Consider the following 13,751-nt stretch of genomic DNA (forward strand, 5'->3'; position numbering starts at 1 on the left):
TTGATTGAATGAATCATTTTATGCAGTTCAGTACAAAGGGGGAAAATAGATGAATTATTGCATTATGACAAGCAAGGCATCAATTTGGAGACTTATTTAGAGTGTTTAGGTCCCTTGACTAATCTAAACCAGAGTTTCATTCTGGGGGGAAAAAACTTTTATGATTTAAGAAGAATTCCATTTTAAAAACAGTTTTTAAGGGGTGCCCGGGTGGCTTAGTGGTTAAACATCATACTTCAGTGAGTTTCATGATCTCATGGCGGGTTCCAGCCCCACATCAAGCTCTGTGCTGACAGCTCAGAGCCGGGAGCCTGTTTCCCTTTCTGTGTCTCCCTCTCTCTCTGCCCCTCTCCCGCTCATACTTTGTCTCAAAAATAAAAAAAACATTAGGGAAAAAATGGGAAAATAAATAAATAAATAAAAAGTTTTTAGGAAAAGATGTTGGAAATTTACTTTTATCCTTTTTTGACAGGTATATGTGTTTGTGTGAAAAATATCATTCAGACTAAATTATATAAGATATATATACAGTACAAAGAATAACACTTAAAAGAATAAAAAACACTTTAAAAAATCTGTGTCCTTGCTACCTAATGTAAAAGAACATTACCAATATCTTTAGCGTGGCCTTTGTGCCCTACCCCCGTGACCCTCTTGCCTCTAGAAATAACCGTGTCCTAAATTTAATGTTAATCGTCCTGTTTTTTTCCCTTTTGGTTTTACTACATAAGGATGTAATATTAGACATCAGATTGTTTAGGCTCACCTGTTTTGAAAACCACAAGACCACAATTAACATTGAGTTTGACTATCAGTGTATTTGGATTTATTTCCAGTATCTTCTTTTGTTCTTTATTTGTCCTACTTTGCTATATTTGACCATATCCACCACCACTCCCCGTTTTTAATTGAGATCTTTTTTTCTTCCTTTCCTTTGGCTCCATTCTTCCCCTTCCATTGGTTTGGAAGTTATATACTCTATTAAATTTTGACATGCATATTTAACAAAGTATAAAGTTAATCAGATTTTTCCCCTTTCCCATTAACACAAGGACCTTGGAACTCTCCTACCGGAATTTCTTTGGAATTCTGCAATTTCACACAGAAAGGAGTCTCACATCAAAATTGGCAACCCCAGCTTTTGATGTCTTGTTTGTTTAGTTCTTGCCTCTTGACAACATAGTAACATTCTCTTGGGACTAGCTGAGAACAAAAATGTTACTGTTACGGGAAATAGAGACCACTGGAGCTGGTTGGGGCAGTAAAGATGATCTAAACTAACATTTTCCAAACTTTCTGACAAAGCCCAGCAGTAAGAAATAATAGTTTACTTCATAACACACATTAACATAGTAGATAAAATGGAAACAAAAATTGTGTGAAACAAAACTTCCTTTGGTCTGTACATATGCTCTGAGCTACTCCATTCCATTCTTTCATTTAAAAAATCCTCAAACGTGTCCAAATCCGTTATCACTAAGGTGTCTTGGCCCTAAATTTGAAAAACCCAAAACTTGCCCAGAGTCCTCACTTATAGCTTAGGAGGCCAAACCCCAGCCAGATGACAGGGGTCTCCAGAGTCGTAGGGGACGTTATGTTAGGACCCACTCTGGTCTCTTATCTCCACGGTCTTTATTCACATATGTCAGCCGGACCAGAAAGGATACAGAATGGAGTGAAAGGGGAAGCCCCAGTGAGCTGGAATTAGGAAATGGGGACTCAAACCCTCCTGGTAACTCCTGAACATCTAATCTGGCAGACGTCTTTGACAAAGCTCTCATGATAATCACTACTTGGTGAACCCAACTCTGAGTTGGGAACCACTTTTCACTACTTCTGACCCCTCGCAACCACCCCACACAGTCGGGAGTGCCTGTGCTTTTATAAATGAGGGGATAGGGGCTCGGAGAAGTACAGCGCTTTGCCTCATTCCTGGAGTTCATACAGTGAGGAGCCGGGCACACCTTTCTGACCCCAAGCTCCCGGCATTTCACAGCCTCCCACAGCCTTTTTTACAACTCTTGACCTGACTTGCTTATTATTGTATCTCTCGGAACAAAGATAAAGCGACAAGAGGGATACTGTCAGGGACTAATTCTAACCAGTAAGAATAACTAGCTGGTGATATGATTACAGCCTTGCTTGTTTATTCTGTCTCCCCACTAGCACTTTAGCTCCTGGAGTGCATGGTCTTTGCCTCATTCAGTGCCCAGACCAGTTCCTGGCACATTGTTAGCTCACGGTGAATGTCTATCGAACAGATAAGCAAGGGCATTTAGAAATGATAAGGAGCTGGGGAGAAAGAAACCATATGGAGAAAGACTGCCAAGGTTCACAATGAGATGTGTGCTGGTGAGCTCGTTACTTCTCTTGTGCCTCAGTTTCCCGGGGATGATAACAATGTCTGCCTCACAGTGTGGTTCTGTGAATTGAGGAAAAACATTTACACCAGTGCCTCCCTCATAGTAGGCATTGTACAAATGTGAGCTGTCACTGTTTTCCAAGGTGATGGCGACTCGGGGGAATATTGAACCTATGTCTCATATTTTAGGAAAACCATGTCAGAATGCTTAGTTAGTGGTAAGCTAAGTATGATCAGATATCCAGTGCCTCAGAAGAGATTACCCTTCATGTGCACATGGTTCTAAGTCTGTGCTAAATAAATAAATTGGCTACAAGCACATTTCTATGTCATCATGAAACGGGAAGATTTCTTTCTGACGACAAGAAGAACAAACACCCTAATCCAGAGCAGAGTATTAAGTAGATGGCCTACAAATATATCAAACAGCACACAGTGCTTTCAGACTATCAACACAGATTTATAAAGAATACAGTTTGTGGACAGGAGACTTCAGTTAAGAGCCTAGGAGAACGCCACAGATGCAGTGTGTCTCGTCAGCAAAGCAGAACATCTGATTTAAATGTTTAATGTGTATATATTTTTGAGAGAGAGAGACAGAGAGCACAAGTGGGGGAGAAACAAATTGAGGGGGAGACATAGAATCCGAGGCAGGCTCCAGGCTCTGAGCTGTCCGCACAGAGCCCCACGCAGGACTCGAACTCACAAACAGCGAGATCATGATCTGAGCTGAAGTCGGATGCCTACCTACTGAGCCACCCAGGTGACCCAGAACATCTGCTCTAGGGAACAGCAGAGCGTAGGGCTAACGGTGTGAGGCCTCTCCACGCCTACTCCTGGAGTGTGGCCTCGGTTTTCTCATCTGCAAAGCATGTGTAATGATTGTGGCAGCCTTCCCGTGTGGTTCAGAGAACTGACAGAGATAAGGTATGAGCCGTGCTTAGCAAGCGGGAGGTAAATAGGAGCCCCCAGTTGGAACCCCTGGGTAAGACGAGGAATGAAAGAGAACATAGTTACTAGGCAAGGACGTGCCCAGCTGTTTGCCTCTAAGGAGCCCAGGTCTCAAGTGCTCAGAGGAAGGGTGGAAGTTTGCTTTGCAGTTGTCAAAACAAATCCTTAAGGTCCCTTGATGCCACTGCCTGAAGGCCGGGGGGGAGAAGAAATCAAAATAAGCAGCCTGGCTTTCTCTTCTCTCCCTGCAGGGGCCTTCGTCGTGTGCTGGACCCCGGGCCTGGTGGCCCTGCTGCTGGACGGCCTGAACTGCACGCAGTGTGGCGTGCAGCACGTGAAAAGGTGGTTCCTGCTGCTGGCGCTGCTCAACTCCATCATGAACCCCATCATCTACTCCTACAAGGACGAGGACATGTACAGCACCATGAAGAAGATGATCTGCTGCTTCTCTCAGGAGAGGAACCCGGAGAGACGCCTCTCCAGCCTCCCCTCCACCATCCTCAGCAGGAGCGACACCAGCAGCCAGTGTAAGGAAGACAGTATCAGCCAAGGCACCGTCTGCAACAAGAGCAGTTCCTGAGCGGGGGTGTCCCTGTGCCCCCCAGGCCGCCTCTAGGAAAGGAGCTCTTGAAAATGGCTACCTGTCTGATGACACCCACCTACAGAGTTATTTGGGGTCTAAATTAATCACGGGCAGATTTTTTTTTTTTAATTATTTTACATAGTTTAGAAGCATGGGCCATAAAGTGGGGACATGGTGCATTTAGAGAAATGCACAAAAGAGGGAAGAAAGCGCAGCGGATTCCTGAGTCCTGTGAGCCACTTGGAGGACCATTCTGGGCCCCGCCGCCATCTTGTAGCCATTCTCTGTATTTTCCATGGATGTTGTTAGAGGGCTTAGACAAAGATAAATAATAATGTCACTTGAGCCACCTGCTATAGCCGCTTGGAAAGCCTGTGTCGTTCTTGCTGCATGCATTTACAGCGTTTAAAATGCTTCAGCTGTGTTTGTGCCCTCAAAGAAACCATGGCCAGTAGCGAGGTGTTCAGTGGGAATCTCAGAAAAATCAGTAAGGTCTCCAGATTAGACTTGATTTTTAACTGGAAGAACATTCTGAGGAAGAAGATTTACTTACAAACAAAAAAAATATAAGTGTTAGAAACTTCTCTGGGAGCAGAAAAAAAGGCCTTGATGTGATCGCCTAAGAGCACATGGGTGTGTATACACATCTGTGTGTTTACACATTTCTAATGTGTCTTTAAAGACCTCCAGGACAGTGATTGTGAAATGAATTCACTGGCCATCTAGACTTTTCAGTCTAGAACTATAGCTGTGGAAATGACCTGTTGTGCTCTAACAGAAAAGAGAAAGAGGTGGTTCATTTGCAAACAGATATACAGCAAAGAAAAAGGTATGTTGATAAGTGGGCTGAATTCCTTTCATAGAGGATCAAATATGAGCTTGACTTGCGTCCTTATTTTCAGTTATTTCCGTACTACTGATGACTTGTCAGATTTTAGTATACGGAATAATTTTCACATTTCATATTTTGCCCACAGTTATTGACCTATTTCCGGTACTTACATATGGACTGAATTTTGATCTGAGTTCTCTTTTAAAATTTTCTTCAAATATGTAAGCAACATGATAGGCAAGTCAGTAAGAAAAAAAAATGTTTCAGACACACAGGCTACTGACCAAAGTTTTTTTTATATAAAGCATTTAGAATATATTCTGATTTTAAAATAAGAATAACTTCAAGACAGCTATTATAATATTTATGTAGTTTGCAAAAGAAGTTTACATTTTTTTGCTATTGTGATGTAACATTTATGTGCAAGAACTACTTGTAATAAAAGGATTTGAAAAGTTCTGCTTTTAGATATAATGGCCTAAAGTAGAGAGTATTATGATTCAAAGGTGTAGATGTCACAAATTCCATGTAGTAAGTGGAGTATATCCGAAGCTTGTATCAAAAATACCTATAAAATAAAATAATTTGTTCTCTCTTGTTGAGGTGCATTATTGCTTTGTGTATTTTCTAAGTAAAAATATAGTCTGTGGTAACTATAACACGCATTTCTATTGCAGAAGAAAAATCAAATTTGCCATGAAGTACATACTCTCAGTGTTTTATGTAAGCATTTCGAATCTACAGCTGGCCAAAGGGCGGAGGATTGAAATTGAATTCCAGTCCCCGAATAGCTACTAAGGGATCTTTAAAGGTTTTATTTTGAGGAAAGTACCATTTTTAGTACCTTGCAGCAGAATGCAGTGTTCAGAATAGTGTCTGGAGGGGATCCAAGTGTGGGAAATTTGTGATGGAAGTATATAGCTTTTTTTATGTGCACACTCGTATCTCAGCGATGGTTCAAGAGTAGAGAAGTCATGTATGTTTGGAATTGACAAGTGGCAACAGTCACAGGGCTCACTGAGAGCATGGCAATGCGTCTCTTAGTTGGAGAAAAAAATAAAGAACACATTTCCCTCAAATCCTAGGACCCCAAGCTCACCCGCAAGTCATGGAGACAATGGTTTTAACAATTCGATCTAGACCTTTTCAGACCAACCCTTGATTCAAAGCCTGGGTTCCTCCCCAGCCAGCCAGAATTCAATTGCCTTAGATTTGTAGCACTGCCGCAGTGTTTGCATTTATGTGTGGGTGAGAGAATTTGGTTCATTGTGAAGACTGCCTGCTTGGAAAGAAAGAAGTTTTGGAAATAAATTGGTGACATTTTTGGTGAAATTTTTTAAAAAGTGAGTGGTAGACTTGGGGCGATAATGTTAGAAGCCTAAGTACTAAGATGATTATGGCCCCCATTTGTGTTGTTCCAAATACAAACAATACTAAACCATAGAATAAATGTAAGCCTCTAACAAAGCTTTAGTTGCCCTCACAATCAGCTCTTTGATGCATTTTGTAAATACCAACAATCAAAATTTAGAAATTTCAGTGCCCCTGTTTCACCGGGCATACTGAGCATGTGTATAGCCTGTGGTCGGATGACCCAGGATCCAGGATGAGGTGAAGTCAGTAGTATCAGTGTCAGGTGGTTGCGGGCAGGGGCGACATGGGAGCAGGTGGCACAGCTGTGTTCATCTGCTGATGCCACCCCACGTCCTACAGGGCATGCCATGCCCCAGGTCTGTAGACTAATGTCATGAGGTTGAAAGTGTTTTGTGCTCATTAGCCCATTAATTCTTTAACCATTCAGGGTGGGGGAGAAGAGTGCTTGACCCTCTTTTAATTGACTGGATAACCGTAATGATGTGAAGCCCATGAAAACACCGTGAAGGTGACTTAGTGAAAATCTCAAGCCCTATTAGAACCTGGAGTAAAAATAACCAAAGTGTCATTTTGCAGGATGATCCATCTCACTGTGGACTAAAAAAGAACTTAAAACTTGCAAACATGTATCTGACTTCCAAGATGCTTATCAAGGAGTTATATCCCCTTGGTAGACAACTGAACGTGATATTAAATTGGAACCCCCTAGGGCTCCTTCCAGTTTTACAAATTGTCCTTGAGCCATAGGCATAGGGGTTAGAACCACTTAAAGACCTGAAATACTTTTTAAGTAAGAGGAGCTGCATTTTGTGTGAGTGGTGCTCTCCTGAACACATGACTTAATTTAAAACACTCATAATTTAAGACAAGTTTTCACTGAAGAATAGTGTTTGGATGGGAAATGCTGTTCCTGTGGGGGTTGGGGGTTGGGGGCCCTAATGCTGTATTTTATTTTCATAGCATTCTCTCCATTGCATTACAAAAATTTTTTTATGTTTATTTTTGAGAGAGAGAGCATGAGCAGCAGAGGAAGAGAGAGAGGGGAGATACAGAATCCAAAGCAGGCTCCAGGCCCTGAGCTGTCAGCACAGAGCTTGATGCGGGGCTTGAACACACGAACTGAGATCATGACCTGAGCCCAAGTCAGACGCTTAACCGACTGAACCACCCAGGTGCCCCTCTCCATTGCATTTTAGAGTGTGCTGTCTCCTAAATTAATAGATGGTAAACTATTAATGGCAATAATGAGTTCAGAGTGTGTTATCGTGTATTACTTCTGAGTTAAAGGTTTGTGAGCAATTGTATTATGGTCGCCATAATCCACGTGGAGGTCCCAGTGGCCATCGATCGCTAAGAGCCTGGGTCACACTGTACTACGTATATAATGCAGTGCCTTTGCATGCCCATCTGTGAACACCATTTGCAGTTCACTGGGTCAGCCAGTCTTGGAATATGCAGTTCTTGCCAGCTCTCTAGAGAGTTGCAATTTTGTACAACAAAACTTTATAAAAATTTTCTCTACCAGCAACTTCATGTTTGCACAATTCAAATTTGTATAAACTATCTGTGTTGTATTTGTTACAGATTAGAGCCTGTACATTCTATGTTAGTGATAGGGTTCTATTGAAAAAGGTAGGAAGGGGGGCAGGCTGCCCGCCACAAGCCCAGGTTACATCTTTGTGCATAGTAGAAAATGCTGTCCCTTCCTCACGATACTCAACTTGCATCTAATGGAAAATCATCTGATATCCTAATTTTGTTAGAACTTTACTACTATCAGGAAACTGTACTAATATATATGCAGGTCCACAGCATGGTTGGCACACTTAGAGTTCTTCAGTTCCCCATGCTCACGAATGTACATGACAACCATCTTAAAGCACTAGACGGAGATTCAGAATTCCTGGGTTCCAATTTCTGCTCTGCCCTAAATGGTCAATGAAACGCTATAGGATTGCCGATTTACCAAATGAGGCACTTCAATGACCCATAACGACATTTTTTGCTCTGAAATTTGTGATTCTATACATCACCTCCCAGATATGAATCATGGAAAGAACCCTAAGTCTTTGGATTCTTTGGATTTTAGTCCTTGTGTGGGGATTTCCACAAGAAGGAGCTCCGATTTCATTTATTACAGTGGTTCTCAAGGTTAAGTGCATGTAACAATCACCTAGGGAGATTGTCTAAAATCTATGAGATTAAGGTAGGCAGGTGTGAAATGTGTAATTGTAAATCTATCAATATGGAGGGAGAGGGGAAGGATTTCTGGAATAAAATCGAACTGCTTATCAAAATAGAGAAACTTAGAGAACTGATGGCCTGCTTATGTGTGCTAAAGTGAAGCTAAATGTGAAATGTGGGAGCTGGTGTTTACTCCAAGGCAAATAGAAACCCACATATTTATTATTACATATATATGTAAATGCTTAACATCTTTGAGCATTTCTTAGATGCTAGGGAACAAATAAAGAGTCCTACCCTTAAAAGAATTAACAAAATCAGGGGTGCCCGAGTGGCTCAATTGGTTAAGTGTCTCTTTTTTTTAATTTGACAAACATATTTAGTGTGAAATGATTACCACAACATGGCAAGTCACACAGCCATCACCTCACAGTTACTTATTTGTGAATGTGGTGAGAATATTGAAGATCAACTCTCAGCAACTTTCAAATATACAATATAGTATTTTTTAAATGTTTATTTGTTTTGAGAGAGAGCACAAGTGGGAGAGGTACAGAGAGAGAGAGGGAGAGGGAAAGAGAGAGAGAGAGGGAATCCAAGCAGGCTCTGTGTTGTCAGAGCAGAGCCCAATGCAGGACTTGATCTCACAATCAAGTGAGATCATGATCTGAGCCAGTCAGGAGTCAGATGCTTAACTGACTGACCAACCCAGGTGCCCCCAACAATACAGTACTGCTAACTATAGTCACCATTCATGTTGTATGCTAGATCCCTAGAACTTATTCATCTGACATTTGTATCTTTTGACCAATATCTCTTCATTTCCCCCAATCACTGCCCCAGGGAACCACCATTCTGCTCTTTGTTTCTATGAATTTAGCATTTTTAGATTTTACATATAAATGAGGTCATATGGTATCTGTCTTTCTCTTCCTGACTTATTTCACTTAGCATAATGTTCTCAAAGTTCATCTGTATTGTTGCATAAGGCAAGATTTCCTTTTTTGTGGTTGAATAATATTCCATTGCATATATATGTATATATGTGTATAAGTGTCTGACTCTTGACTTCAGCTCTGGTCATGACCTCTTGGTTCACATGTTTGAGCCCCCTATCAGGCTCTGTGCTGATGGCCTGGAGCCTGTTTGGGATTCTTTACCTCCCTCTCTGCCCCTCCCTTGCTCATGCTCTTTCTCTCTCCCTCTCAAAATAAATAAACTTAAAAAAAAAGAATTAACAAAGTCATAAACATATATGCAAATAAGCCAAGGGGAATCAAGTGAGAGGGAGCTGAAAATGCTAAGGAGAGACGTGAATGGATGTAGTCATCCTCAAGGTATCACTTTGAAACATTGGTGATATTGGTGTTATATTTTCAGGATCTTGCCTCTGTTGTATAATTCTTGATATAGAATTCCCCAAGACCTGGGGGAATAAAAGGAAATCACACAAAGGGGCTACTTAAAATCAGTTTACAATTTGTGGGTTAGGGATCTGGTACTGGTAATCTGAATTAGACTTGTGTTTCTCATAGGTGAATGCCTGATCACAGGTTTATATAAATCGGGAGATGCGACGTATCAGTCAAGCTTCGGTTAAGGAAATAGAAACTGTTCTGAGTACTTAAAGCAGGAAGGTATTTAAAATAGGCGGTTAGGAGCTTCTAAAACAGCTGGAAGGGCTAGAGGAGAAGAGGGAAGGGAAGCCAAGTCCATGACTGGCTCTCAGGTTTGCAGCTAACTTTCTGGGAATTGCTGCCACACTGGTCAGGAACTTTTGGAAATGCCTCTTGAGGCAGGTAATTTGGGAAAGGACACACAGAGGCCAATGCAAAATCTACTGCTGCTAGAGGAAGAATGTGGCTTCAGCTTCCCTTCTGCCTTCCTCATCTCTCATAACCATCTGGGATAGGCAGAATCTAGGTTGGGGTATTCGCTGGCTTTGTATTCTGGGAAGTATAGTTCCCAGACTTCCAACCTTTCAGATTCAGGGGAGATTTGCAGTCAGAAAAAGATTTGCAAACCACCAATCCAACACATGGAGAAAGGAAAATAGAAGTCGGGGGGGGGGGGCGCTACTTAGCTTCTGAGAATTTCCTGTTTCTGAAATATGGACCTGTTAGTTTTTTCTTGACTGAGGGCAGTAGATAATAATATAGCTAGTTCCAGAATAAGAGGTGAAAATTTGCTAAAACATCAAGTGTTGGGTACATATAATTTACAGATTCCACATTATAGTATATGGATCTTCTGAAGGCTGAATGGGAAGGAGACCTCCCCCCAAAAAAACCATAAAAGCAGAGTTCACTTATTATTGGCTCTTTATTATCCAAACCTATGATATCAAAGTTAAGACTCGAACATGAGAAAGAAAATATTTGTGTCACAGTTGATATACAAACATGACAGCTGTAGCTCTATTTAATTTCTCCTTCAGGTCCAGATGGTGTGGATAGAAGAGGATCTTGAAACAAGAAGAAGTCAGCCAAAGTAGGTGTAAGACTCAGATCTGCGAAGTCATTTAAAAGTCAGAACTCTGTGTCTGAATAGATGGGAATGGATCAAACCCTTTCTGGACTAGAACAGTCCCAGCTCGACTGCAGAGTCTGTGGTTTGCTTGACAGAAAGTAACACTACCTTTTCTCTTTTTGACAGAACTAAAGGCCCAATATAGGCATCTTTGTGAGGAATTTGTAACCTAGGGATTATCTTGATCTTACAAATGGGGAAACCGAAGACCACAAGATTGAATGAGTATGTAAGATACACAGTGACTAAATCAAGAATCCAACTTAGCTATTTAAAGTTCTTCTTTAGCTTTTCTTCCCTATTCTGAAAATATTCCTTTATAACTGTATGACTTCAGAGTCAAACAGCCAATGTTAATTGATAATAGGTTAGCCATTTTAGAGATTAAGAATGTTTATGCTCTTTGAGCAGTTCAGCTTCTGAGAATGCATGCTGAAGAAATGGTTCTAAATTAGGAAAAGGCTTTGTGCACAAAGGTGAGCAAAACAACATTTACAATGCTGGAAACTTCTAAACACTTTATGTAGTAAATGTAAAGCATTGTGGTCAAGCACACGGACTCTGGAATCCTATTGCCAAGGTATATCAGCTTTTTCATTCGCTAGCCATGTGACTTTTGGCAAGTTCCTCTTTGGACAATTCCACCCATCACAGGCTTGTTAGGGAGATGAAAGAAGTTATACGTCGAGCATTTAACATAGTGCCCGGTTCTGTGTATGTGTGTTTATTGTTCTGTATGCATTGCTGTTTATTTTTTAGAGAGAGAGAGCAAGAGCACATGAGCATGTGTGAGCAGGGGAGCAAGGCAAAGGGAGAGGGGGAGGATTTCAAGCAGGCTCCACACTCAGCACTGAGCCAGAGGTGGGGCTCGATCCCAGCCCTGGAATCATGACCTGAGCTGAAATCAAGACTGGGACACTCAACAGTGTCATCCAGGTGCCCCAAGAAAGTACCAGTTATGAGTTTGGCTAATTTAATATTGAAAGCCATGTATGATGGTTATTAGCTGGTGGACTGAATATGGTAACAAGAGACAGGTCTTGAGACTTCTCGTGTTTGGGTCTGAACACTACAAAAATAGAATTTCTTTAAAAAATTTTTTTAAATGTTTATTTTTGAGAGAGAGAGAGAGACAGAGCATGAGTTGGGGAGGGGCAGAGAGAGAGAAAGGGAGACAGAGAATCCAAAGCAGGCTCCAGGCTATGAGCTGTCCACATAGAGCCCAACGTGGGGCTCAAACCCACAAACCACAAGATCATGACTTGAGACCAAGTTGGATGTTTAACCAACCAAGCCCCCAGGTGCCCCTTTTTATTTCTTTTTAGACAACAGTTTTATTGATAGTTGGGAGCAGAGCTCCCTCCCCTCTGGGTCAGTCCTGGCCACGTGGGCCTCAGGGTCCACATTCAGGTCCTACAGGCAGAACACGAGCACATGCAGTAGGGTCAGAGCAGTGGTGCGTGTTGAGGACTGGTTCTCCACTCCACACAGTGGGCAATGAGGTAAGGTTCCCAGCAGCCAAAGCCACAGGTGATTTTCCACCAACGCCGACCAACCCCCAGCTACCACCCAGGGAAGCATCAGGCAAGGGGCTCAGGGCACAAGTAGTGCACCTGGCCACAGCCTCCAAAAGTAGAATTTGTTTTTACTGAGATGGAGAGGTTGGTAGGAACAGAAGATTTGGGGATTGGTGGGAATCAGAAATTCAATGGTAAAGTGGACATTTGACAATGAGAAACAAAACCAGATGGAGACGTCAGGAAGGTAACTGGAGAAACAAACCTGTCCAGGCTGGAGATGGCAATCTTGGAGTCACCAGTATATGAATGACACTTAAAGCCATGGGGTTAAACTAAATCACATAGACAGTGAGTATGGATAAAGTTGAAAAAAAAAAAAGTCCAAGAACTGACTCCTGGGGATTTGCAATGGTCACTTCAGAGAAATGAAGAGTCTGTTAAGAAGGAGCAGCCAGTCACGTAGGAAGAGAACCCAGTGACAGTGAAGACCCAGAGTGCTCAGCTGTGTCAGATGCTGTAGTGTGAGGCTTTGGCCTTGGAGGGTTTGGTCACCTTGACAGAGGTGTTTCAGTGCAGCTGTGGGGATGAAAGCCTGGTGTTTAAGGGAGCCTGGAAGAAAAGCACTGGAGACAAGTGAAGACTAGCTAGTTTCCCTAAAAAGGGACCAGCGAAGTGGGGCCGTGGCTGGAGGAACATGTGTAGTAATCGGGGAGCTTTAAGATGGAAGTTATTACAGCAGGTAGTTGCTGGTGCAGATGATCCAGTAGAGAGGGAGTCCCTGATGGTCTGGGAGAGTCGTGGTGATGATTGCTGGAAGGAATAAGCTCCAGGGTCTACGTGAAGGATCTGATCTTTCATAGCAACAGGGACATTCACAGACTCTTTTTTTTATTTTTTATAATGCAAAACCAATTTATTTACTTGTACAACAGTGAAGATTGGGATCCTAGATAGAAAGGAAAGCAGTCTTCTGTCAAATAGAAATCACGATTCTTAAGTAGCTGCTTTTGAAACCACTTACAGTGGAAGACTTGCCGTGTTGCCTTCAGATGTTTAAGCCTCTTTATTTGATGGTTAACCAAGACTTTCAGGTGTGACTTCCTTCTGAGTCAGCCTATCTAATTCCTTCTGATAGCTACGTTGGTATTCCAGATAATTTATGTTCCTTTTCTGTTTATCCGGGAACTTTTTCAGGAACTTTAGGAGATCAGTTTCACTGTTCTGAGAAGCCAAGCTCATCAAGTCTTGCAGGAGCTTGCTTAATGTCTTTTCCAACTGCAGAGCATCCTTGATAGCTTGAATGCCAGTTCCCCAGTTTTCTATGTCAAACCTCTTAATCACCGGAAGGCAGATTTTACTCTGATGCTCTCTTAGAAATGTTATAAACTGCTTTGCATGTTCTTTCTTCACCTCAAC

The 13,751-nt window shown here is 42.0% G+C and overlaps 1 protein-coding gene across 1 annotated transcript in view; it reads left to right on the top strand.

The window, feature by feature from the left end:
• Positions 1-4,049, top strand: part of LPAR3 (lysophosphatidic acid receptor 3) — a 76,671-nt gene extending 72,622 nt beyond the window's left edge. Inside the window, exon 3 of the mRNA XM_029948119.1 lies at positions 3,565-4,049. Coding sequence (XP_029803979.1) covers positions 3,565-3,893 — 329 coding nt within the window. The 3' untranslated portion in view covers positions 3,894-4,049. The remainder of the gene's footprint in view (positions 1-3,564) is intronic.
• The last annotated feature ends 9,702 nt before the right edge of the window (positions 4,050-13,751 follow it).

This window comes from Suricata suricatta, chromosome 8 (assembly GCF_006229205.1).
Source record: "Suricata suricatta isolate VVHF042 chromosome 8, meerkat_22Aug2017_6uvM2_HiC, whole genome shotgun sequence".
NCBI classification, from domain to species: domain Eukaryota; kingdom Metazoa; phylum Chordata; class Mammalia; order Carnivora; family Herpestidae; genus Suricata; species Suricata suricatta.